This window comes from Neolamprologus multifasciatus, chromosome 7, assembly GCF_963576455.1.
Source record: "Neolamprologus multifasciatus chromosome 7, fNeoMul1.2, whole genome shotgun sequence".
In the NCBI taxonomy this organism is placed as follows: domain Eukaryota; kingdom Metazoa; phylum Chordata; class Actinopteri; order Cichliformes; family Cichlidae; genus Neolamprologus; species Neolamprologus multifasciatus.
The window spans coordinates 33,090,104-33,116,777 of NC_140445.1; the positions used below are offsets into that span (position 1 = coordinate 33,090,104).

The 26,674-nt window shown below is 41.3% G+C and overlaps 1 protein-coding gene across 2 annotated transcripts; it reads right to left on the reverse strand.

Annotated features, from left to right (window-relative positions):
* Positions 1 to 321: 321 nt before the first annotated feature.
* tsc1b (TSC complex subunit 1b) lies at positions 322 to 26,674 on the reverse strand. 2 transcript variants are annotated; one of them, XM_085167114.1, is made up of 22 exons: positions 26,548 to 26,674; positions 20,884 to 21,099; positions 20,039 to 20,142; positions 19,622 to 19,774; positions 18,993 to 19,137; positions 18,675 to 18,829; positions 18,507 to 18,580; positions 18,251 to 18,429; positions 17,878 to 17,996; positions 16,665 to 16,827; positions 16,445 to 16,566; positions 15,977 to 16,070; positions 15,427 to 15,540; positions 12,565 to 13,204; positions 9,942 to 9,985; positions 8,710 to 8,876; positions 7,688 to 7,870; positions 7,478 to 7,588; positions 4,217 to 4,339; positions 3,689 to 3,876; positions 3,212 to 3,385; positions 322 to 2,598 (listed from the first exon to the last, which is right to left on the reverse strand). In XM_085167114.1, the coding sequence occupies exons 2-22, from the start codon at positions 20,990 to 20,992 to the stop codon at positions 1,932 to 1,934; spliced, it is 3,828 nt and encodes a 1,275-aa protein (XP_085023240.1). In that variant the 5' UTR covers positions 20,993 to 21,099; positions 26,548 to 26,674; the 3' UTR covers positions 322 to 1,931. The 2 variants fall into 2 exon arrangements, with proteins under 2 accessions (XP_085023240.1, XP_085023239.1); XM_085167113.1 differs by having other exon boundaries at positions 3,206 to 3,385.

A 26,674-nucleotide genomic window follows, 5' to 3' on the forward strand; every position in this document is an offset into this window, starting at 1 on the left:
ATCTAGTTCTAGTTTTTAATTTTACGTTAACTATTATAATACTGATTCTGAGTAAGTCAACCATTTCAGATAACTTTTCAACTTACTCTTTTAAAGAACTTGAACTTTAAATTTCTAGTAGCTTAACTGAGGAGAGTAAGCTTATTTGTCTACTTCAATTTGACTGGGACGTCACTTCCTAAATTAATATTGTCAAAGAAGATCAAGAAACTAAAATTCAGTCAGAGCTGAAAGTAAAATATTAACCCATTTGGTTTTGTCCAAAGATTAAACTCACAATGACCAGAAAAAAACCAAAAAAAAATGAGGAAAACTCAGAACTGTAGTGCAAAACATTGAAGACGATCTTTATTGTTCACAGTTAAACACAAGCCACTGCTTTACGAACTTCCTTTTTTGCCATTTTGTCCCAGATTCTCCAGCTCCGGTGAGAGTCCTGATTTCTTCCTTCAGTTTGTGCTGATTGTACCTTCTGTCTTGGTTTCTTCTGTCTTGGTTTGCTGTAGATACTACGGTTGGCATTTAAAGTGGATTGTTGAACATGCTTTAGATAGCGAGGCAGAAGGAAAAAACAGCAGGAGTTCCCGGTGGACAACAGGATTTAGATGGACTTCCACAGCCAGAGTTTACTTCTAATACTTCCAAAGGAGAACAGGTAACTCCATGTTTATCAGACCTGCAGAAAGGAAAACCCATTGGACAGGATGTGTCTGTTTTCAAGCGGAGTGAACAAGTTGAGAAACAACACTTATGTTTAGAGATGACTGAGGTCAGCCAGAATGCAAATATATTGCTTGGCACTTTCAAAAATAATCGTATTGAACTGAATGTTGTGATAAAACCTGGGTCGTGCAACCCTGTCAGGTCTGATTCAATTTTAGTTCATGTACCCCAAAATTAAAAAGAAAAAAAAAAAAAAGGGGGGGGGGGGGGATGTAGAAAATGTAGCATTTATAAAAATTCGTAAAAATGTTACCAGTTTCCAAATCTCATTCACTCACTTTCCTTTTTTGTGGAAATAATCATTTTTGTGTGTCCGCAGCACCTACACTTAAACATTTGGATCCAAAACCAATTTTCCTTTTAACAAAAATGTAAAGGTTTGTCAGAAATGTTCTGCTTAGACACAAGAACAATAAAGTGTGGGGTCAAAATGTCACTGGAACAAACCAAAAACTCAAGCAAACTTATATTCGAACTTTGATTAGAAGTGATAACTGATGAAAAATAAACAGTGTTTTCTTTTTTTAGAATTGCTACCATTTAAATAGAAAAAAAGAAAATGTTTCAAACAAAAACTAGAAAAAGAAAAAGTGAGTGAGCTGTCAGTTTACCCAGAATTCAGGTTTTCTGACTTGTGCCTTCAGTTACAGTCAAAGAGACAGTTTCTGCCTTCTCAGCTAATGCAATAGTGATGAGTGGAATTTTGCTCACAGCTCTTAAACATGATCTCTAAATATTTCAACAACAAACCGTCTGTGTTACTGTGGATAGCCACACCACCACAATAGAAAGTAGCTCCAATTTAGTTGAACTGACTTTCTAAAAAGTAAATAGTCAAGGTGTCCTGTGTAGGGAGCTTCATGATTCTTTATCGCTGTTATCAACTTCCTGTCAGTGAATCTTTCAGCACCTTTGTTTTGTCAAGCATAGCGTGCTCACTGGTAACATGCTGACATTGCTTGTATCACATTATCAAAATTCTTCAGGGAATTAAAGCATTATGAAAAAAAAAACCCAAAAAAAACCCAAAAACAAAAACAATCATAAGTAGAAGAACTTGGGGTGAAAATCCTGTTGTCCACCCAGAGTGACACTTAGGGAATGGGACAAATAACACTGAATTGCTGACATGTTCCTCTTGTCGATTTTGTAGCTCTTCTCCATCATTAAATTTCAGTCTCCCTTCATCCCGGCTCAGTCCTATGTCCCTAACTGTGCTCATGATGGGTTTCGTTATAGTCCATGATCTTAAGCTGCTGCTGCCGGGGGCGACTTGACCCTACCTGAACCCTCCCACCACCAGGCCCCGCCCCTGTCTTTCTGCAGAGACTTTCCTGCCTGGAAGCCCTCTGCTGTTTCGGCTCAGAGGCGGGCTCCTTGGTGGGCACAGTGAGAGGAGTAACAGGGGGAGGTGGAGGGATGGGCGAAGGTGCGGGGCTGACTGGGGCAATATAACTTGGGCTTATCGACTCCACGCACAGCTCAGTCTTCAGGCCGTGGGCGAGGCCAGCGAGGCGAGGAGGTGGCTGGTCCTCATCACACTGGCTCTCACTCTTGTTGCGGAACAGCTCACGTGCCCTCATGCCCAGGAAGCTCTTGGCACTGGGGTAGGAGCCCACGGTGAGTGGTGTGTCTGAGGCGGCCAGGGGAGTGAGCGGGCTGGCGTGGGGGCAGGACAGGGAGGGCTCCACCAGCAGGGGTGGGGCAAGTTCCTGACTGCCGTTGATGGAGTTTGCCGTCGACTTGGAAGAGTTGCTTGCCTTTGGTTGCCCTGGCGATAAAGTGCTGCCATTGCCATGAGGGGAGTCATGTGGTGGTCTGCTGTCCGTGTCCTCGTTGTTGTGAATGTTACTTGGTCCATCTGGCACGATGCCACTGTGGTGGGGAGAAAAAAATAATAATTTCAGAGTGGACCAAATAGCTGAAGTTCTTTTTTCTTTTTTCTTTTTTTTTTTAAATGAAAAGAAACAGTGAAACATACATTTTCCATTTTTTTTCCTCCTCCAGGTTATTTATGAAGAAATTAGACAACTGACATTTTTTCCCCTTACAACTAAAGATTTGCAATGTTAAAAAGCCTATGAACATCTATGATCCGCACAATAATAGAAGTTATCTATGAAATACTATGCTATCCATCCATTTGTGTCTGAACCAAAGTGTCAGACTCTAGTTTTCAGCTATGCGGTTTTAGCACTAAAAAGAATATTATATAATTTGTAATGTACTAATAATAAGATTTCACCAAACTGAGTGTTGGTGGATTTGCACACACTCTTATAGGTGCTTTATTATATGCCTTTTTAAAACAAACAAACAAAAAAAAAACAACTATCACACACTCACACGCTGATGGCTGCATTAGAGGCAACTCAGGGCTCAGTGTATTACCCAAGAATACTTTGACATGCAGGTTGGAGGAAGCAAGGACTGAAACACTGACTTTACTTTTGCATGATAAAAAGTAACATCACAACTCCACCTTGACCTGGAGTCACAAGGCATGTGTGGGTCATCTCTGCCCTCTGGTGGTGAGCTGGAGGTGGTGCTGGCTGGAGCCTCCATCTCTACTCTGCTGTAGAGCTGCAGGAGTTCGGTCTGCAGCAGCTGAGTGATTCTCCTCTGAGCCTGATACCTGCTGTCTGAGGCCTGCAGCTCAGCCCTTCAAAGAGAAGAGAGAAGACACTGGTTCAATGTAGGAAAAGACAAACATGGAGAGAGAACATGAGACAAAAAAATTTTTTTTTTTTTGGGGGGGGGGGAGCCAAATGCCAAATGTTTTGTTTGTAGGAAAAATGATCTTGCCTACTTGCACAACTAGTTTATGATCCGTACTAAAGTAGCGATCCATCTTCTCACACAAAGATTACAACAAACGCTAATTTTCAAGTTACACAATGCTGCTTTAAGTTATACAGAAAAGAGTTGCATTAAATTCTCTTTTTGTTTGAATCCTGGTGCTCACTTTGCTTGACATTTTACATCCTCGAGGAACTTCTTTTGCTCTGCGATAAGGTGTTCCTTTTTGGAGAGAAGCGTCTCCAGCTCGGCGACTCTCTGCTGCGCCGCCTCGAGTTTCTGACCCTGAACAAGCAGACTCTGCCGTAGAGTCTCCACCTCCTTTCCGTAAGACACCTGCAGCATCTGGGCCTCCTGGGTGGTGGGTCACAACACAAGAAAAATGCATGAAAATGGGAACAAAACACAGATTAACATTTTCTGCGAGCCTTACTACAAAGCTGTCATATTCTACGAGGTAAGTTATCTGCAAATTAGCAGTAAGTGGTACATAAGCACAGTCATGTCAAGCATTATGATTAGCTGACTGCCTGTGACTTCATTCACCAGAGTTCATATTGCCATGAAGTTGAAAATGCTTCACTGGGAGAGTTTTGTTTCACACCCAACAAACCCAATTAGTGTCCATTTTCACTTCAGTACGTCATCTCTGCTGTTCCCTGCAAACACACACACAAACCTTCTTCCACAGTACCTTTGTGTTATTGGCGTCTGCGTGCTGTAATTCCTGCATGGACAGCTTATGTGCCTCCCCGAGGAGAAGCAGCTGCTTGTTCAGGAAGCTCATTTGCTGCTGGGTGCTCTCGCTGTTGCTCAGCTGAAGGACAAATGAGACAAACAATGATGATGGAGGGCAAATTAGCAATTATGCTACAAATACCCTGTTCGAAAGAATTTGAGAAAAGCAGTCCTTAATGATCTGACTCTGATAAACGTCCAATGAGGTGCAGCAAAAAGTCATGTGATATTTCAGTATACAAAGAAATCCAAAAGATTTCAACTTTGTTTAAATGTGTCACACTTTACAGCCATTCTGTGAAATCGTCCTAAGAAATTACTTCCCAGGTCGTGATATTAAACCATATGGCCATGGTCTTGAAGAATATCTTGACTGCCTAATAAGTGAGAAATTTAAGGAATAATTCAGAATATGGTGAGGCATCTTTTGCCTCTGCCAACTTGTACTTAACCTGAATATCGTGAACAAGGACCTTATATATGACCCTATGGATGCTGTCTGATCTGAAATGAATAGACGCCTCCCTGCTCATCAGGATTTCGGTTCAGTCTGGGTCAGAGGAGGGAAACAGACTTCAGACCAATCCCAGGAGCCAGAAAAAACACTCAGACCCCCTGTGTCCCTGACCCAAAAATAAAGAGGGTGAGACAATATCTCCAAGGCAACGAGCCCTGGGACAATCTGCATGTTTTTTTGGAGCTCCCCAAGTCTGACCCAGCTGTCTGCAAGCCTGCTCATGGTACTGCACAGTTTTTCCATTTACAAGAGAAGCAAGCAGATAGAAAAATTAGAGTACAAACACAACCTGACTGTGAAGGAAGTTAGTGATGTCTCACCAGTGGTCATATAGGTCTGTTGGCAAAGACACGTTAATGTCCCTGAAGTTGAAAACTTGCTCTGACAGAGAGTGATAGATACAGTGGGGCAAAAAAGTATTTAGTCAGCCACCGATTGTGCAAGTTCCCCCACTTAAAATGATGACAGAGGTCAGTAATTTGCACCAGAGGTACACTTCAACTGTGAGAGACAGAATGTGAAAAAAAAATCCATGAATTCACATGGTAGGATTTGTAAAGAATTTATTTGTAAATCAGGGTGGAAAATAAGTATTTGGTCAATAACAAAAATACAACTCAATACTTTGTAACATAACCTTTGTTGGCAATAACAGAGGTCAAACGTTTACTATAGGTCTTTACCAGGTTTGCACACACAGTAGCTGGTATTTTGGCCCATTCCTCCATGCAGATCTTCTCAAGAGCAGTGATGTTTTGGGGCTGTCGCCGAGCAACACGGACTTTCAACTCCCGCCACAGATTTTCTATGGGGTTGAGGTCTGGAGACTGGCTAGGCCACTCCAGGACTTTCAAATGCTTCTTACGGAGCCACTCCTTTGTTGCCCGGGCGGTGTGTTTTGGATCATTGTCATGTTGGAAGACCCAGCCTCGTTTCATCTTCAAAGTTCTCACTGATGGAAGGAGGTTTTGGCTCAAAATCTCACGATACTTGGCCCCATTCATTCTGTCCTTAACACGGATCAGTCGTCCTGTCCCCTTGGCAGAAAAACAGCCCCATAGCATGATGTTTCCACCCCCATGCTTCACAGTAGGTATGGTGTTCTTGGGATGCAACTCAGTATTCTTCTTCCTCCAAACACGACGAGTTGAGTTTATACCAAAAAGTTCTACTTTGGTTTCATCTGACCACATGACATTCTCCCAATCCTCTGCTGTATCATCCATGTGCTCTCTGGCAAACTTCAGACGGGCCTGGACATGCACTGGCTTCAGCAGCGGAACACGTCTGGCACTGCGGGATTTGATTCCCTGCCGTTGTAGTGTGTTACTGATGGTGACCTTTGTTACTTTGGTCCCAGCTCTCTGCAGGTCATTCACCAGGTCCCCCCGTGTGGTTCTGGGATCTTTGCTCACCGTTCTCATGATCATTTTGACCCCACGGGATGAGATCTTGCGTGGAGCCCCAGATCGAGGGAGATTATCAGTGGTCTTGTATGTCTTCCATTTTCTGATGATTGCTCCCACAGTTGATTTTTTCACACCAAGCTGCTTGCCTATTGTAGATTCACTCTTCCCAGTCTGGTGCAGGTCTACAATTCTTTTCCTGGTGTCCTTCGAAAGCTCTTTGGTCTTGGCCATGGCGGAGTTTGGAGTCTGACTGGTTGAGGCTGTGGACAGGTGTCTTTTATACAGATGATGAGGTCAAACAGGTGCCATTCATACAGGTAACGAGTGGGGGACAGAAAAGCTTCTTACAGAAGACGTTACAGGTCTGTGAGAGCCAGGGATTTTCCTTGTTTGAGGTGACCAAATACTTATTTTCCACCCTGATTTACGAATAAATTCTTTACAAATCCTACCATGTGAATTCATGGATTTTTTTTCACATTCTGTCTCTCACAGTTGAAGTGTACCTCTGGTGCAAATTACTGACCTCTGTCATCATTTTAAGTGGGGGAACTTGCACAATCGGTGGCTGACTAAATACTTTTTTGCCCCACTGTATGATATAAGGATATCAGAGCTTGACTTAAAAACAACCAGGTCAGGCACACATACCACAGGATTAGAACTTCCTATAGCAAAAGGTATAGGAAGTCTTAATATGAAAGGCAATCAAAGACTCTGGGGGGTGAAACTGCAGCAGCTTTAAGTGCAGCTGCTACTTTTAGATTCCTCACCACAGGCTTGAAGCAAGTTAACCACTTCTCTCTCTAACTGACTCAACTTTCATTTCAACCTGTGGTGACTTCTACCGCTCAGATACTAGACAGCAATTTTTGAGTCAAGCAATCAGTTTTCAATCTGGTAGGGAGCACAATGTCTTCGACCTTCTCATGTTGGTGCACTGAGAATGTGTCTCCCAAGGTTAACCTGCGAGTCCTGCTGCCAAAAGACAAGCATCCAGTTTTTAACTACCTGAACCTTTGTACAGATGCACAACCCTGAACTGAAACCAAGTTTAAATTTGGCAAGTCTTACAGAAGGAGTTACAGTGTGCTGTAATCACACCATGTACAGCATAGAGACACCTTCCTTTTTTCTATAACAAGTGGCAAAGCCACCAATCAACCACCAGGTGGAGGTTATCGCACTAGTAATGTAGCTACAAAGGTAGAATGTCAAACTATCAAAACACCAACAAAAGCCAAAGATCTGACTGTGGTTTGAAATGATCTCACACTCTGTACTTCTTTACCTTGATAGTCATCTGATTCAGGAGGTGACCAGTGTGACAAACTTTGTTGTTGGCCCTTTGAAGCTCAGCTTCCAGTTCATCCATCTTCTTCTGATACTCCTGCAGCTTGCTCTGAACATGCAGGACAGATTTAGATGAATACCAAACTCTAATGTATACCGTATAGAAATGTTAGCACATCATAATATAAGAGTAAACGTGCATGTGTACCTGGAGCTCCTGGTTCTTGGTGTAGTAATCGTCTCGACCCTGCTGCAGCTGTCTGATCTGACTGTGCAGCCTGGTCACCACCGTCTCCCGGTCCTCCCACAGCTGCCTGTATCGCTGCTGCTCCACTTGCAAGCTCTCCCTTAGAGATAGGATGTCCACACTCTGCAGGTTCAGCTGGTCCTTCTATACCCACACCCACCCCCCCACCCCCCCCCCCACACACACACACACACACACACCCACACACCCACACACACACACACCCACACACCCACACACACGATAAGCACAGAATTTTCTAAACCAGAAACTCAGACTGAACTGTTTTTGAATAATTTACAAAAATACTGGCACACGTCTCAATACAACCTCCTAGTAGACACACCTATGGTAACATATGTCGCCTGGTTCTCAAGTTAATGCATTCAGAAGAAACTTTACTCTGACCCTAACATCAAGGTCACGGAGCTTCGAACTCCAAGATTGCTATTAGATGCACTTGTGGTATCAATTTGAAGTTCCTACATTGCCTCGTTTTCAAGTTACCAAATTCACAAACTCTGGTGTCCATGCTGCCCTGCTGCTTGCCCGGTGGAGTGGGCAGAGGGGTAAAAAGTTATTCTTTCGGTTGATTGCGACATGGATGTAAATCAAAGTAATCAAATGTGTTTACATTTGATTACTGGAGGCAAAACAGCCTTTGTGACTTCTTTGTAACTGTTATTTGTTGGAAACTAATCTGTGTGCAAACAAAACTTCCGTTACAGTTTCATTGGTATGTATGCAGATGACCCTCAGCTGATTAGACAGCTGGTATTATGAAATGCCTGAATGCCTCAGTGATTACTGAATGTCTCTGAAGAATTTAGATGAGCTTTGTTCCTTTTTTATCGTTCCAAATGAAAATAAGCTGTTGAATCAGTGCACATCTAGTGTATAAGATAGCTACATCACCTTTTGTACATTGTCAACACTGCATTTGAAAGTGTTCAATCTGTGATAATGAGCACTTGCAAACTTGCCATGGCGTTGTTCTGCTCCTCCAGTGCGGTGGCATTGATGATGCGTCGGAGGAGACGTCGGTTGCGGACGGCGTGTTGCTCCCTCTTGTAGCGTTCGTACAACAGCTGGTTGTGCAGCAGGAGCAGCTGGCTGCGCAGCGTGTGAAGCTCATCCAGCGGAGCTGAGCCTGAGGAAGCCCAGGTAATAATAATGTAATTCTCACACACACACACACACACACACACACACACACACACACACACACACACACACACACACACACACACACACACACACACACACACACACGTAATGGTTTAGGTATAAAATTATATTCTGTAATCGATTGCTTTTCCTAACTTTGCTGATCACTCACACACAGTGGTATAAAGAGCACTTAAAATAGCAAACACCTTTTACAAATGATTTCAGGTGTGCAGTTTAGTAAGAAAATGTGAATTTTTTTTCTTATTTTCAAATCAAGATTGGCATTTGTTTACATCATGATAACAGAACAATCATTTGATCACTAAAGGCTGAAGTTCAACAATTAAACAACAAAAGTAACTAGTACTATGATCTGGTTGGCAGTTTGACGAATAACCTGATGTCATTACCAGTTATTTACATCATAAATATTATATACATTATGAATATTTAAAATTATGTCAAATAATAATAAAAATCTAGGAAATGCCCAGTCTAACGTTGAATACACAGCTTTGCTTATCAAAAAATGATAGACTAATTTAGTGAGTACGTGCTGGAAAGTTTGATCCAGGATCTTTACAGTCATCCAAGGGCTCCATGCCCATCAGCCACAAGTGAAGAGTGGAGTTTTGTTTTAGATGTAATTGAAAAGACATGACTCCTATCAGTCAGCCAAGGGAGGTTATCAAATTCCAGAGTTTGATTATAGGTTGGCAGAGTTTTATTTGTTTTTCCTTTTTATGAACTGCAGCTGGAGAAAATTTGATTTGTGCGCTTAAGCATAAACAAAGGCAGAGAAGACATCTTAACTTGAAATTCTGCACTGAACAGGATCTGCATGACCGAGAGAACTTTTATTTTGATAGTTTTTAAATCATATTTTCTGTCCACCTTGGTATCATTTCAAAATACTGCAAATGTCTTAAGACCTCGCAGCCAAACTTAGTCATGCGTATTATTTATATACTGCTCCATCTGCAGTGTTGATAATGGCTTCTTTCATCTGTGTACAATGGTGTTCTGAGTGTTGTGAAGGATTTACCTCCAAAGTGTGTCCAGTCAGCTGACTTACTTGGCAAAGGTAATCTGTTAAAGAGGAGATTTTATTTTATTTATTTTTTTTTGGGGGGGGGGGGGGGGGGGGGGGGGCAAAAAAAAAACAAAAAACAGGTCAGGTCAGTAACATGAGCAGTTTTTGTCATATTGTACTCTTAATCTGCCCTTTTTGCATTCTAAAAAAAAACCCAAAAAAACCCATGTAGTCACCGGTAAAAGCAAATGTTAGCACAGGTTAATGGCCTTTGCACACCGGATGCAAATAAAGCGATCTGACCAATCAGACCACTGTATTGGACATCAAGTGTGCTTTAGCTCAAAAAGTGCACTTGTACTAAATATATACAATAATACAGAAATGACTCATTTTTTGTGATGAAAGTCAGTGTCAGAGGAAGCATCTGGATGCACCTCCTATCTTTCTAGCAGAACATTCAGTATTTTTGCAAACCAGATCACGCCAGACTCTAAGAGCCTACTCTGTGGGCTCAGTCTTGGGACTTATTTTCTTTCACAAATGCTGAAGTGACAACACAACAGCTGGCTTGGCTTTGTCCAACAGTATCAAAATCTACCTAGCAGAGTCTAGAATTCACTAAATGTCAAGATATATCAAGACTGTTTATAGGAGTTATAATTATGCTCCTACAATTTTCCCATACGGTGTCCATATTTCCTCCCCTTACAGGTGACCACATCGCAGTAAAAAATGGCATGCTTGTAACTTGTCTTATTTCTCTCTCTGCCTTGATTTTGACATGTGTGTGTGCCAACTTCATTTTCTCCATCTGCCTGTATTAACACAGAAAATCTAAATATGGCAGTAGCAAGCAACTAAAATTGAATTCAGTCTAAATGATCTGTGCTTAGTCCTGGCTTTGCTGACACCGCTTGTGCTGTTGTATTATTGGCACTGTGGACAAGCCAGCTGTGTGTGTGTGTGTGTGTGTGTGTGTGTGTGTGTGTGTGTGTGTGTGTGTGTGTGTGTGTGTGTGTGTGTGTGTGTGTGTGAGAGAGAGAGAGAGAGAGAGTGTGAGTGTGAGAGAGAGAGAAAGAAAAGAAGGGGGAGGTGGATTTCGAACAATGTCATGCTTGTTCTAAACTGGGTGTTTTCCTTTGGAACTGCGGTAATAGACTGGAAACAACCCAGAAACGCTCTGAACATTGAAAAGCACATCAAAACAGACTCATGAGGTTCTTCAGTGTGATCAAGATGAGTGGCTGACTCACAACAAAGAAGTTAAAGAATGAATACCTAAACCACCGCAACATACATGTGTTACTTCAGTATTTTCATACTGAAAGTTGATATTTAATAACTTAAATTTTCTTTGAAACTGTACCCATATAGCAGAGTTTGTATCACACTCACTAAAGCTAATCAGGAAAGGCACAGAGCTTTTCTGTGCAACTAAAACTAGAACTGAAAATACAGTTTCGGTGCATCTAACCTCATGGCATGTGTTTCATGTCATCCTAGTTGTTGGTGGGATTGTTATGTACTTCCAACAATGTTAAAAAAAAAAAAAAGGTTTCTGCATGCTTTTCAAAAGTTAATTTAAGCTGTTTGACAGCAGAACAGTAATAACTTGAGCAATGCACACTGATTATCTATTAAAATTAAATGTCTTCCCACATTCTGATTTAGGAATCATCAACTTGAAAATAACACAAATGTTGTGGATTATGCAAAGGAGCCACAAACCCTCTTCTAAATACTTAATAATGTTGCGGGTGTTTCATTACACCCAACATAACCAGCTTGCGGTCCACGTGGCACTGATGATGAGGTAACAGTGGAAATGAAAGACTCCATTGGCACCTTATTTTTCTAAACAATTTGAACTTTATATTGGACTCAACTGCCTAAATGTTATTTTTTAAGTTTAATTTTTTCCAGAACATTTAGAAATCACCTCAAATATGAACAATTGGAACCTTGTGTCCTTGCTACTTGCATTTCCCATCTGTCACCTTCTAATTGTCATTTCACCTCTTCTAAACAGCCTGTAATAGAAAACAATGCCGACTACATGTAGTAATGCATGTCTGATATGGTCAAAGTATTAGGACATTTAAAAATTATGATCTCTCACAAGTACTTAAGACTTTTAAAATATTTTATGGCTTAAAAATCAATTTAAATACTGGAAAGAGCTGAGCGGAACCTGTAGGAGTTGGAGATAAGAAATACTCAAATACAGGGACTTGACTTTTTACCCAAGGGGCTAATCTGATAGATTACTGGCTGCTGCGTTTGTAATAGCATTGTGAGGAAACTAGATGCAGTTGCTGCCATTACACATGACATTTTTAGAAGAAATATTTTTGGCAAATCAAACCATTTCTGGTCTGACTATAGCACATCAGATGAATCTGAGGCTGGGTCATGACCAATTCTAGTCTTTTCATTCACAACAGAACATTTTAAACTATTAAAATACACTGTTGCTAATGTTTCCAAATAAGCTACAATCTATAGAATCTGTAGTGTGCGCAGAAGCTGTAGCAGCCGAGTCTACACAGGATGTGTGCAGGTCACCTGTGTTTTAGACCACAATCACTGTAGTTATGAGTGTTAAAATGATGTAGACTTAAAAGTCTCTCACCTCTTGAGAACTTTGTCGTGGGCGTCACTTCCCTGCTGAACAAGGCGATCCAGCACCTCCAGTGGTGAAGCAGACACTACCCCTTCCTCCTCTCCATCCTCCAACCCCTCTTCCCGCTGCAAAAGTCTCTCCATGGTGACCTTGTGCACCACCTCTGACGTCTTCTGGTGCACAAAGAGTGAAGCTGCCCTCGGCAAGGCCAGATCAAAAAATGACTCATAGGGAACCGGGGCTGGCGTCTTGCTGCACGGACTCGGGGAGAACATCCCAAACTTAGTCACTTCATCATCCGGGACAGAGGGGCTTTGATGCAGGTGGTGCTCAATAGGAGTAAAACATGTGTGAAAGGAGCATGACTGCTCCAGGCCAACAGCTGAATTCCTTCCTTCTCCTGCTCCCGCTCCTCTTTCACTGCCAACAGTGCTGCTACACACGGTGTTCTCCGCTTTATCTGGTGTTGATACAGCATGATGGGTGTCCCGGACGATGCCTCCAGGCTGGGTGCTAGAGCGAGTCTTGTCTCGTGTCTGACAGCCAGTCAGCGTTTCAGTGGTGTGATAGAAAGGGGAGTCAAAGCCCCTGACACCCGACAGCTCCAGCTTTTCTTCAGTGAGCTTCCATAGCTCCTCTGTGATGGCAGCTGCAGTAGATGGAGTTAAGGAGACAATGACATTCAGAATATACATGCAGGTTTAAATATTTCTGCAATCACAATACGAGCGCCCAATTTTTTTTTGTATTTTTTTTATTATTTAAGAAGGAATGGATGTTTACATCTAAGCACCTAGCTTTAGAAACAGAGCTTGTGCCATTTGGCAGATGCTTCTGTTAAAAGTGGTGTTCGCAGCACTGCAGGTGCATTTATTTTTAGTACAAGTGGCTCAAGTGGGATTTAAACCAGTAACTATGCAGAGAAAGCTCAACATACAGGGAAATAAACAGAGGTGTTGGCATCCTGGATGTTTAGTTCATGAGCTGAGAATTGTCCAACTTAACTGTTTATCAGAATGTTGATTTAATTAAAAACAGACCATCCTACTGACTCATTGTTCTCATATATGTGTTATCCAATTTTATTAAGGTGTCTGTTCTGAAAAATCAAATTACTTTGCTTTAAAGAATGCAACTAGTTTAAGGGAAAATCTATTGGGCTAGGAAGTACAGTTTCCTTAACTTTCCTTTCATTTCTTTTTGAGAGGCAGCGTAGGCCATCTCTAGTCGTATGACAACTGGGACAGGCTCTCTCACTGTAATTAATGGAACCATGAATTCTGCTCTCTACCAGAAAATCCTGAACGAGAACGTTGGACATCAGTTCGCGCCCTGAAGCTCAAGCTGGGCTGTGAAGCTGGATGATGATCCAAAACACACCAGCAAGCCTACCTCTGAATGGCTTTTTAAAAAAGGCAGCAAAACAAGGGTTTTGGAGAGGCCTTGTCAAAATCTGGACTTGAATCTGATTAAGGTCATGCCAAAGCATCTCAAACAGGCCTTAAGAGAAAGGTGGGCCTCTCCAGTGATGTGAAACTTACTACAAATGCTCGACTGCAATTCTTACTGCCAGGGTGGCAAAACCACTTATTACGTTAAACAATTTAAAAACTGAATTTTACATTTACTCTTTTTTCTTTTTGTCTAATATAAAAATTTGATGAGTTGAAACACTTAAGGGTGACAAATGTGAAAAAAAGAAATCTGCAGGTGTAATATTAAGGAGAAATGGAGAAAACTGCTACATTAAGAGCCTCTCAGGATTATCAATAGGAAAGACTGATAATGGCAGGCATATCCATCAATAGCTTTGATGGCTCCAGTGTTTGCTAGAGGTGGGAATCACCATACATCCCACGATACGATATTATCACAATACTTAACGCACGATACGATATTATTGCGATTTTTTAAAAATATTTTGCGATATTCAGATTCTGTACATAAAGGTAAACTTTATCAATATTCATTTTATCTAATATCAAAGTCTCACACTCAGTCTTTCTCTCATTTCAGTCAGTTTTATTGTTGACAAACTGAATGGTTTGTATTACAGTCTAGTCCAACTTAACTGAATGCAACCATCTGGTACAATTATAGCTATTCTGAACTATGCAGTTTATGAAAACTATGCAGCCCATTCAGCAACTGAAGAATTTGAAAGTAAATTAAAACAAAATATAATTTTACATTAAATAAAAAAGTTTTAAACTTAATTAAAATAAAACATGTCTTAAATTAAAATAAGTAAACTGTCATGTTTATTGCTGCCAAAAAAGTTAAACACATTTGGACAGTGAAGGAATGTCAGGATTCTTGCTCAGAAAAAGGATCAACATGCTCTGAAGTCAGAGCACAAAAACCTTTTTTGTAACAAAATATCGATTTCTGCTGTCCCTGTATCGATACATTATTAGCAAACAAAATATCACGATACTACACAGTATCGATTTTTCCCCCACCCCTAGTGTTTGCCAGTAGCAACCACTAAACAGAAAAGCCATATGACATTGAGAATTTTCAAATGTAGGTCTTGTGCCAGAATCACCAGTTCATACAGCTCTTTTTTTGTGCCTGTGAATGCTGCTCAGATCCAATGTTTGAATAAAAAAATGGCTAGCATGAATTTATTCAACATCTTGCTAGCATTTTGTGTGCATTTATAATTCAATAAGAGGAATGAGAGCAGCAGGTAGTCTGCCTTTAACACCATGTGAATGACTTGGGGAAGCTATAGACTTCTTTTTTGTTAACCTCAAAATAATTTTTTTTTTAATAGTACAGCAACATTTTCTTGGGTTGACTTTAGTCCTTGTGGCTTGAATTTGCTGTCAATGTACATAAATGTGTTTCTGCAAGAAAGAAACTCACCCTCTTCCTTCTCTTTTTCTTTCTCTGTTCTCAGCTGCAGCTCCAACTCCTGTTTCTTCATGAAAACTGAAAGCTCTGTCAGAGTCATGGAGATGTTCTCTGCAGCCTCTGCATCTGATGACGAAAAACATGCCACATGTTTGCATATGGTATCAAAAAATGAAAGGAAAAAAAGAAGAAATACTTTTACCCTAAACTTGAGAAATTAACTATTAAACCTCTATAGATAGTAAAGCAGAAATCAAACACATTTTAGGTCATTTCAAGTAGAAGTGTGCACATCACTCAGATTACAAATGTTTATGCTGTTGTAAAATATCCAGCATTTTAAAATTAGGCAGAACGCAGTCTTGCCCAGGAGGGGTGGACCATCAGATCAAATTACAGTTGTGAGTTAACTGCTTCATCTGGAGCTCCATCTGAAATGTATTTCAGTCAGACTGGTTTTCTATTGGATCATTCTGGATCTAATCCAAAAAGTGATGGCCTGTGAAGACTACTGTAAAATGAATGATAATAAATCGTATCAATGACAGACATCACGTCTAACCTTTGCTTGTGGCCACTTCTGAACTCTTCTCAGGCTCTTTTACTGGGTCTTGTCTCACCAGTGTGGGCTTTGTGCCTTCCCCATGTCTCCGATCCTGAAAAGTCACACACAGTTAACAGTCTCATTAGAGACAGTTTTCAGGACACATCGGTGGTTTGTTCCAGCCCTTCTTTCCCAGCGTAATTCTAAAATAAATTTTAAATAAAGTTACAATTTTCCCTCATTAAACATAATTACTCAAATCTATTGCCTCCTGCTGTTTTCATGTAAGGCACATTGAATTGTTCAACATATTAGTTTTTTCAGATTCTTAAGTGATTAAAAAAATGAAAACATCATAGTGTAACGAATAATCACAATCTGCCCACTGCCAATGACCTTTTGTAATTCTATCATGCAAAGTGATTGGCAGGATTTCTAAAATCTGCATCTTATGGACATTTTCAGGATAGCGTTGAGAGAGCATACTTTTCTTGGTGGACTGGACTGTACTGTGTTGGCTGGTAAGGAGATTACAGGAAAGTCATCTGATAAGGTGGGAGGCGGAGAAGACGTGGCTGGGGTGCTGGAGGCAGGCGTTCCTTTTCCTCCTGCTCGGATCAAAAACAATCAGCAGTCACCAGAAAAGACACGACAGGACGCCACGTCAGAAAACGGTACGGTACGTAGAGCATGATGCAGCCTGTACCTGATGTGCAGTGGAAGCGGGTGGGAAGATGTGAGGCACTGTGGGAGAGCTCCAAGTTGGGCGACATGCCCCTTGAGGAAGGGGGTGTAGTCATGCCACACAATGAGGAGGGGCTCCACAGAGGGTCTTTCCCACCACAGGAGGAATTCAATTCACAGGAGTTCTGCAAAGAAGAGAGTCATTATTACTGTAATATAATAAAATTTGGGAAACAAACTGGTCTATAGATGATATACTGTTGTAGCTTAGTAAACAAAATTATTAGATCATTCTCTGTCATATATGGTGATTTGGTGCCCTCTTGTTATAGACTATAAAGTGGGAACTAAAACTTCCTGATGCATTTCGTCGCCCACACAGAGAGGGACACAGACCACCTGTGTATCACAATCAGCTTTATGAAAGATTGGCAGTGCTACATTAACTGGGGGCAATTTAAAATTGCACTTCTGGAGGAAGCTTGCTTATCCTCATTTTGCAGGACCATTTGCATCCCCACTTGTCTGGATACCTCAAAAATTACAGGATATTTATTATTCTAGAATTTAAAATACATCTCAATTGGCTGGGGTTTCTTATTCTGTTAATGCATTGTAAGAACTGATTTACTGTCAGATGGTAGAAAACTAGAAAACATTGAATAGTGGCTGAATAGTGGAACAGGTGGATGTGGGTGAAGCAAGCCAAGTAAAAAAATGGCGGCTCTCACGTGTTTTCCAGATCATCCATCCGTCACAGTCGTGGGAGAGAAAAATTCTCAGACAGACCCCAGGGGGCAGAAAAACACCCAGACCCCTCCTTCATGCAGCTGGTCCAATAATAAAAAGGGAGACAGCATCTCCAAGGCAACAAACCCTTTCCAGCCCTTACGGAGTGGTGGCAGGATAAGCATAGGGGCATGAACTTGACTCTGCCTGCCAGCTGATTTTAGGGACTCAGAAACACTTTTTCTTTGCATTTTTCAAAAACATGGAGGACAGCTATTGTTCTTTTTGAACTCATTCGTAGGGCTTTCTGGACAAACAATCGCCTAACTCTGTCTGACAGGTGCTATATGGGGTGTAAACATGACCCTGTGTACAACAGCCAGCATCAAGCAGAAGCTTAACAACAACGTGCTCTGGTACTACCCTCTGATCATCAATTACTGACAAACCCTGTGTCCTAAAGCAACAATTATGACAGATTTTGATCGAATTATGGATGATCTTACCTGCCGTCTGGAGGTCTGTGGACTCCGGTACGAGGATTGTGTCCCTGAGAAGGGGGGCAAGGACAGGGGTGGGGGTAGAGGCTGTCGTGGAGTTGAAAATGGGGTTGAAGAAGTGCTTCCTGTTGTCAAGAAGACAAATGGTATGAACAAGCCACTAATGGATCCAGCCAGCAACTTTCAGTCTGCTCTTAGGACACCACTGTTCCGGTGCTCTTTAAAAGCTGCTCCAAGTAATGCTTCAAAGTAATACTTCAAATGATAAAATCCCTACTATGTTCTAACCTGACCTATGGTTCTTGATGCAGATGCAAAAATGCAACACGTCTATTATTATTCTTACTCGTATCAGTATCGTTTCATATGCAAAACTGACCATAGCTACTGTGGAGGTCTGGGTAGGGGCTGGAAGTGCAGTCCTGTGGTCGCAGGTGGATTTGGGGGTAAAAGTTCTCAGGCATGGTGGCATAGCCCTCCTCACAGGAAGCCTCCTTGGGGTCTAGAGACACTTTGGCACATTCAATGACGATATCATGGATTTCATACTTTTTCCACCTACAGAAAAGCAGAGCAATGTTAGGCAAAGTCCTGCTGGAAATACAGAAAAATAAAATAAATAAAATTTGTCTTACCTGGTGGGGTCAAGCTCATGATCCTTGGTTCCCGTCACCAATTCTGGATGAATACGAACGTGTTCAAGCATCGGCTGAAGGTTGGACACAAATTTAACATCCATCATCACTTTGCTACCAACTCTAATGAAGAGCAACAGATCACTGCATCTGAGGTAATGCGCTTACCTTAACTACTTCCTCAAAGGTTTCCATGTTCTCCTTCATGCTGTAATGGGAGCGCAGGTAGGACACAAAATTGCAAGGGTACATGCCATAGAGACGGTGGAAGAGGGAATAGACGCTGGCGTGTAGGTGGATTAGGTAAACCTCTGAAACATGGCCTTAAAGTGGGGAAAAAGGGTTAGAGACAAAAACCTAAGCTTGCTCAGCGCCTTTAAACACCCCTTTACCTCCCACACAACTGGATCAAGACCCTTAAAAATGAACTAGAAAACATTCAAAAAGCCGACAACATATTTTTGAGACATGACAGGAAGTTCCTACCTGGATTTTTCAGGTTCCACGATGCCAAACGGCCAAAGATGTCAAAATACTCCCACAGGTGTTGTTTCCCAGCTTGAGGGATCATGGGCAGCAGAGTGATCAGCACCAGCACTCCAGTGATAAGCACAACTACATCTGTATCTGTCTGCCATGATATCAAGGTGAAAGTATTTAGGTTTAGGGCACACAAAAGACATTACATAGTACAATCAAAGATCTTAGGCTTAGCGTATTAGCATACAATTTGCTGACAAGCTCTAGTAGAGCTAAAGCAGATTTTGTGAGGTTTGGGGATGGGTATGCTGTAGCTATTAAAAATAATACAAGCCAAAGTACAATACACACTGAATTCTTAGCCTAAGTAAGTAATGTTGTGTTTAATGATTTTTAATGTAGACATTTAAATACTTGCTAGTAACAGCTCAAAGGTGTGTGTATATGAACAAAACCCAGGTAAGTAACTGCTTTGAAAGCAGAAAACTAAACAATCTACTGCTTTGTGTGCTCACTAGAATTAAATCCATTCTAAAAGCTGCTTGGATGAAAAACTTCTGATCCGCATCCATCCACACAAGACTCGGTGCCTTTACAAGATTTCTTTGTTCATCGAGTCGTATCTGGGTCGTTACCTTTAGGCATTTGAGCAGTGAGAGTAGCAGAGGGTATCGAGCAATCTTGTGGATCCAGGACGGCTGCTTGCGGACTACATGGCCGAGCAAAGTGAGGGTGGGCAGCCGGCAGGCCTGTTTGGTCATACAGTCATTCATCTTATCTAGAAGGTGCTGTGACAGAAGGACATTAGGGTCAGGGTAGCAAACACAATCAGTACTCAGCACAGGCAGTTAGTCTCATTTTTAAAGCATGTTGAAACTAATCTGTGACAATATAAGAGGTAACTTTATGTATTGATTGGTCATTATGGTCCTGTATAGAGTTTAATGTTTCTATAAGCAGTGCTTTTTGTTCTGTTGGTTTTCTTTTTTTTTTTTCCTACCCTAAAAAGTACCATGTCACAGGTAAGCTACAACAAACAAACTCCACCTCACCTTATCATGTGGCTCTCTGACAGATGACAGGATATGCACAGCCTGGGCGGAGTTGGTTTCTAAATAGTAGTCCACCAGCGTGTTTAGCAGCATGGACCCACGTTCTTCAAGGAAAACAGGAAGGAGATTTTGAATAAATATGCAGTGAGGTAAGTTAAACCAGGTGATAAAGCAGGTATTATTAAAAGAATGAGATGCAATCTGCACAGAATGGCCAAGGTTATCAAAGTTCAGTGGTTTCCCCCACACACAGATTTTACTTTTATGGGCTACTGATACCCAAGTACATTTTGTGATGTATTATTTTATCCGTCTGAAAAGATGATGCAATTGCTCAAGTAGCAGTATCACCGCTTACCAGCTAGCTTCCTTTCTCCTACTTCCTTACAGCCAGGTTGACTAGGTTATCTTTTTCATGGTCATATAGCCTTCAGCTGCCTCACAAACTCAACCTCCACGTTCCTGGACTACAGCTAGCAGTGGAAGTCCATATTCTAGTCTAATGGCCAATTTCTGCTTAAGTTGGAAATCTATGTTGCAAATTACACATTGAGTCGACATAGCCTGCTACGACTGCAACTGGTGTTGAAGGTTACATCGCAGGGTAAAGATGACCTAAGTTAACCAAGGCTGCAGAGCAGAACAAGGACTACCATTGCTAGGTGCAACTTAAGAGAGTGGATCGGAGTTTGTGAACAGAATGAGAAACTCACTGAAGAAGCACAAGTATGCATATAATTTTTAATTATTTATTCTGTTAAGTTGTAGTGACATCACACACACAGAGAGAAAGAAAGCTGTGCCCAGAATAAACTGTGCTGACACATAACAAGCCAAGTGCCTACCAGTGCTGAGCTGCTCATTGATAAGGCCTCTGATCTCTTCTAGCTGGTGGAGGTCAGAGGTCTCCAAGAGTGGGAGGAGGTCCCCCACATTTGGCTGCTCCCTGGCCATGGTGGTGGCAGTGCTGGACGTGGAGGCAGCGTCTCTGTCACGGCGTCCGTCCCCACTTGCCTGGAGGACTCCTGGGACCCACCCACCAATACAGTCTCCAGGCACCTCTACAATGCACCAAGATCAAATCAAAAACATTCCCAAGAATGTGTTTAAGCTCTGATCCAGGATTACTGCTTGCGTGACAATATCAACGGTGTAATGGGAAGCAGGGTTTGCAGTAAAGAGAATTCTCTTAAAAGGGGAGAGAGAAAAAAAAGTTCACCCCAAATGAGTGGACTTCTCTTTTGTGATACCCACGCAGATACAAGAGCTCTGATTTGACTAACATAACGGCCTTGTCATGGTATCCTATCAGGTGAGGGAGGTGTGAATGACAGACAATGCAGCCATATTTCCATGTAATTTCAAGTTATAAGCAATGAATACAATGTCTCTGCTGTAAAGACACACAGTGGTCCTTAAGTCTCTCAATCATCCCGCAGATGAGGCCAAATAAGGCTTTTAAGAGGGCCACATAAAGCAAAATCAATTATTTTTCTGTTATTTCTGATCATTTGTGAAACATGATTGTGTTTGTGTTGAGTTTATGAAGCCAAATTAACATGTTATCAAAAAGTGCAACACCAGAAGGCATAGAGGAATCCCCTATTAGAGCTAGTCAGTCTAAAATCCCTCTAAGCAGGAAAAACCCTGACTTCACGATGCCTGCTTAGTACCCGATAAACTGGTGAGGATGGTGGAACATTCACCAGCCTTATATTTCCTTCTGAAGTTCTAACTGGCTGCTATTGTGTCAATGTTTTCACACAATGGCAGCCAGTTAGAAAGAAGATGGCTTAAAGGGAGGGTGTCCCTAAAGGGAAAGAATATAAAACCGTGGTTACAGTTGACACGGTGCTCAGAGCTTGTGCAAATTGTGACGTCAACATAGACCAGTAACCATTTATACTGAAGCCTGAGGCACGCTGGACTCCTGTTCTAACCTGGAAGCTCAGGCCATGCCAGAGTTCACCCCCAGGTTTAACACCACTTTTGAGGAGCCACCATTTGTAAGGGTCAAAGGCAAGAATATACTGCCAGTTCATGAGGATGAAGTAGTGGTAGGACCAAAGCCAGTATAAGATAAATAAGGACCACTCTGGTCTATGCATCATGGGTCCAAGAATAAAAGTATTGAGTCAGTATAAGAGATCTCTATTATATAAGATATCTGAAGAGATTAATAAGGTTGAATTAACAGTGTGATAACATTTTCAAAACTTGCATTTACTATAGTTTCAGAGCAATAATTTGGTAATAGTTTGAAAACGGCAAAAAAAAAGACACACAAACAAACCAAACACTTGATGATAAGATGTGGCTGAATGCTCAAAGAAATGACAGAGTTCATGTTATTTTTCAATTATATTATATTAAACAAACCGACTGTTTTCCTCTGCAGACATTTTAACTTTGTCACCGCAGAGAATGCAGAGTTTTTACCATTAATCAAATGTCCAAGGAAGTTGTGACAATTTGACAATGGAGCCAATTCATAATGTTACTTAAACCCATGCTTTTTCCTACAATGACAAGGCAAAAATCTGGAACAAGCCTATACATTTTGTTTTTTGAAGTAAGAAAATTAAATCTTTTCCTCAGGGAAGCACAAGCTCAGCAGGCTATAACCGATTTTCCATCAAAGTCCTGAACCACACGCAGCTTTATTGACACAAACACACATAAACCACCTCGCTTGTCAAAAATACTGCGGGACAAATTAAAAAAACAAGGTCAGAGAACGGACTTGGAGCGGATTAAGCAGTGTCGATGGATCCAACTATGTGACCTGCTGCTAATCTGACCTCAAGAAGACAAGAGAATCCTTTCAAATCCTTCCTGTTTACTATCTGAGCTTTAAGTGAGAAGTTGTTTAATTTATATTGAGTATACACAAGTATGTGCTTTGAAAAAACAAAACATAAATACAACGGGACCTAATGTGTTTACCATTTTAGGGGATAAGTCTGTAATGCGTTTAGGCTAGACGCTGAGTCAGCTGTTCGAAGTAAAGGAGGCCAAGGAATCCTCGCAAATCTCCATCTGAGAAACGGGCATTAATAATACTGATAGACAGGCCATTAGCATCAGGGTGTCTGCATCCAGCAGCTTCTTCCCCAAAAGGAATAATGAATCAGCACCAGAGATCTAATTGAAGCTCTTAAACCACAACCCCTAACAAGTTAGAAAATGATGAGACTCTTGTTTGTTTTTGGTAGCTCACAGGGTGTAAACTATTAGTGCAAAATATTGAAGCTTTCAACATGGAGTCACATGCTATGAAAACCAAGATAACAGGAGCTTATCTGGTTAAAATAAATGAATCGATATCCAGTGTATTTCCACTGAAGTCATGTGTCACTTCCCCTCTGGATGGAAACGTAACAATATTAGTCGCTCCAGGATGCTCCCATTCAAAACAAATTTTACCCCCCCCCCCCCCCCCCCCCCAAAAAAAAAAAACCACGCACGATTAACATTCGCACATGTTCCCGTTTGTTCACTCACAGGACAAGTCACAGCCCAGTTTTTTTCTTTTTTTTCTAAATCAATTAACTGCTGAGTCACGGGGGTTGAGAATTGGGGTGTGGAAATGAAGTCTTGCAGGGACAGGTCAGTGGTGTAAACAAGAGTTAGCCTCAGTGTGATCTCAGGCAGCTTGGGAATGCTCAGGAGCACACAAAGAAGCTTTATGCAGCCCGAGCGCTTCCATGTACACACTGAAAATTACATTTGGCCCGAGCGCGAGCTGTTAGCAGTAGCCTTCTATTCTCCTGCGTGAATATTTAAAAGCCCCATCATAAAGAAGGACATTTGCCTTCTTTATGATGGGGCTATATGGTCCATCTGAATAAGTTTTTAATAAGACACAGTTTGCAGAGGTTTACTGGACTGAGCAAAGATACAACTAACTTTCTATTCTGAGCTACCTAATGGGTGGAAAATAATGAAAAATGCTCCATCAAGTCTTCCCAGAGCTAAAATTGCTTCTTTTGTTTAACAAACCATCCCACACCATATTAAATCTTCCATGAACTTTTAAATCTGTGTACATCTATTCTTATCATTTTCTTACCATCTGTTTTTTTTTTATATATAAATCATCCAAAAAAAACAAACAAAAAAAAAAACAGCAAAAGTGTCTGTCACAATTTACAAGAGTCTGATGTTAAATGAGAAAACAGTATTATAGTTAATACAATGATTAATTACTATAAATGTAATAAATTGTGTTGGACTAATTGATTAAATAATGGTAGATAAAATAGAAAAGCAGCAGGTCACCACATGCAAATATAAAACTGAATGAACTGAAAAGACTCCACATTTAAAGTATTTATATGAAACACACGTATATACATAATTAATTCAGACTTGTTGTGCACACCTACATAAACTGTCTTTAGGTAATGTTGTAAGAATGAGATCTTGATGTTGTACAGCGTTATCCTTCCTTCAGAAGCTAAGGCTACACTTACTAATAAACTGTGTTGGGGTAGGTGAGGGGTGCTGTCTGGGTAGTGTACATGTGAGGCCAAACACATGACACCCACTTGCTCGCTGTAAATTTACCAGACAATTATCAGCACCACTGGATATCACACAGACTTTGTAACACTGTCAAATGTCTGCTTAGCTAAGCTGGACATTTCGGGGCAGAGTCTTGAGGAGTTTAGTGCTGCACAACTAATGAAAATTTAATTTCTTTCCTTCACAACAACATCCTGAAAGAAAGAAAACACCTCAAACACTTGAAAACAAACTCTAAACAGTTATGACTGGGTGGCTATCATCTCAAAATTCCCAGAACCAGAAATCCAAACAGGCAGTATGAGGCCATGTCGGTGGCTGGGAGCTTGTGGTAAACTGCATTAATCTGAAAACAGTCAGTATTCCCTGAAAATAGCTCGGACCTTTTCTCACCATGACAGAGGGCAGCCTTGGTGCCTAACTCTTAACTGCTGGTGCACAGTATTCCCATTTTTTAAATGACATAAGTTATGTGCAAAAAAATAATAATAACAACAATAATAATGATGATCATTTAAATTAAATTAAAAAAATCTGCATAGATAACCAAACCAGGAAATTCTGCAAACCTGGCCATAAGTATTACTGACATTAATCATATCTTCTTCTTTTTTCCCCATCCCATGCATGCTGCTGACCTGAAAAATGAAAAAGATCAGCTGCATGCATGGGATGTGGTTCATTTTATATTGCCTGGGAAATAATGAGTATATCACACATTAATCTTATCTCCTGGGCACCAGTCTGACCAGCTGTCTAAGGACATCTATCATCAGCTCAGCACAGTAGTTGCCATTTTCGTGTTGCTCCTAATTTGTTGAGAGCTTATATTAAAAACAAATACCTACAGAGGACCGGTTCAACTTGGGACGCTGCCATTTCTGGAGAGACACGAAGCTTATGTCTTTATGCATTTATGTCAAGACTGTGAGCATGCACAGAAAGAATGCAGGTTAAATCACACATGGTCTAAAATATTTGTGAAAAGCTTTAAATACCCCTGTGAAACCCATTTATTCATGAACATGTTGTTAGGGTGGCTTACAAATGAAAATAAATGACTCAGATGAATAAACATGAATGGATTCTAAAGAAGTAAAGCGTCACATATAAACATTTATCCCTTCAGGCAATGTGTTAGGTTAGTGTTTATATATAATGCAAAGGCCCAGCTACCAGTGCTGGAATTTTAACAGCTTAGTCAATGTGACAGGCAGAAATGAGAGCTCGAGGGGGTCAAAGTGTGAAACTAGTGACCCATTTCGTCTTTGGAGTGATTGAAAAAGCTGAGGCGTTGGCAAGCCAGCAAAAGACAACAGGATATTAATGGCTGGTGTGACAATAGGAAAAAACTGCTGAGGTGAATTTGGGTAAACTGCTGTCTGTAAATGAGACGCTGCAGAAAGGAGCAGCAGATCTGTCACAGGGATGAATAGCGAAGCGTGAAAAAGCAAATAAAAATACACAAAGGTCGTAAAGACTGGAAAAATACTGACATGGAAGAGGAGGGCCGTGCAGAGCCAGGACAGGCCGAGATGTGGGGCTGAAAAACAGCAGAGCTCCCCGCTGTATGTGGACTGACCAGAGGCTGCTGCTTGTCGTAAACAACTCGCAGGGAACAATGGGCAGGGTTGGGTTGACTTTATCCGATTATAAAACTATGCAGACGTCTCCTCTCTGGCAAACTGAGCACTGCTTTTTAATAAATAAACAACAAAAGCCAGATAAAACCAGGACGAAACGCTTAAAGCCTTGACATCTACCCATCACAGGTCTCCCCAAAAACAAGTCAGTCCCACCGCTGAGAGCTAACGTTAGCTGGGAGCTGCGACCCACACTCGGCGGAGAATTCACTCTGTCAGCCGCATTCAACCAGCTGAGAAACAAGCAAAACTAATCGCTTTCACCAAAACGTAACTTGTGCGTTGAAATTTGTAGTGAAAAAAAAACAGACGAGATGTAAAAAAATCGGACCTGTTTACCTGTTAGAGTAGCTGCACTCCACAGGGCGCCGCCATCTTGAACAGCTCACAGCCCATCCCACCACAGTGTGCCTCCGCTGTCGGCCTGCATGCAAAAATAATCCCAGGCGTTGGAGCACTGCGCGTC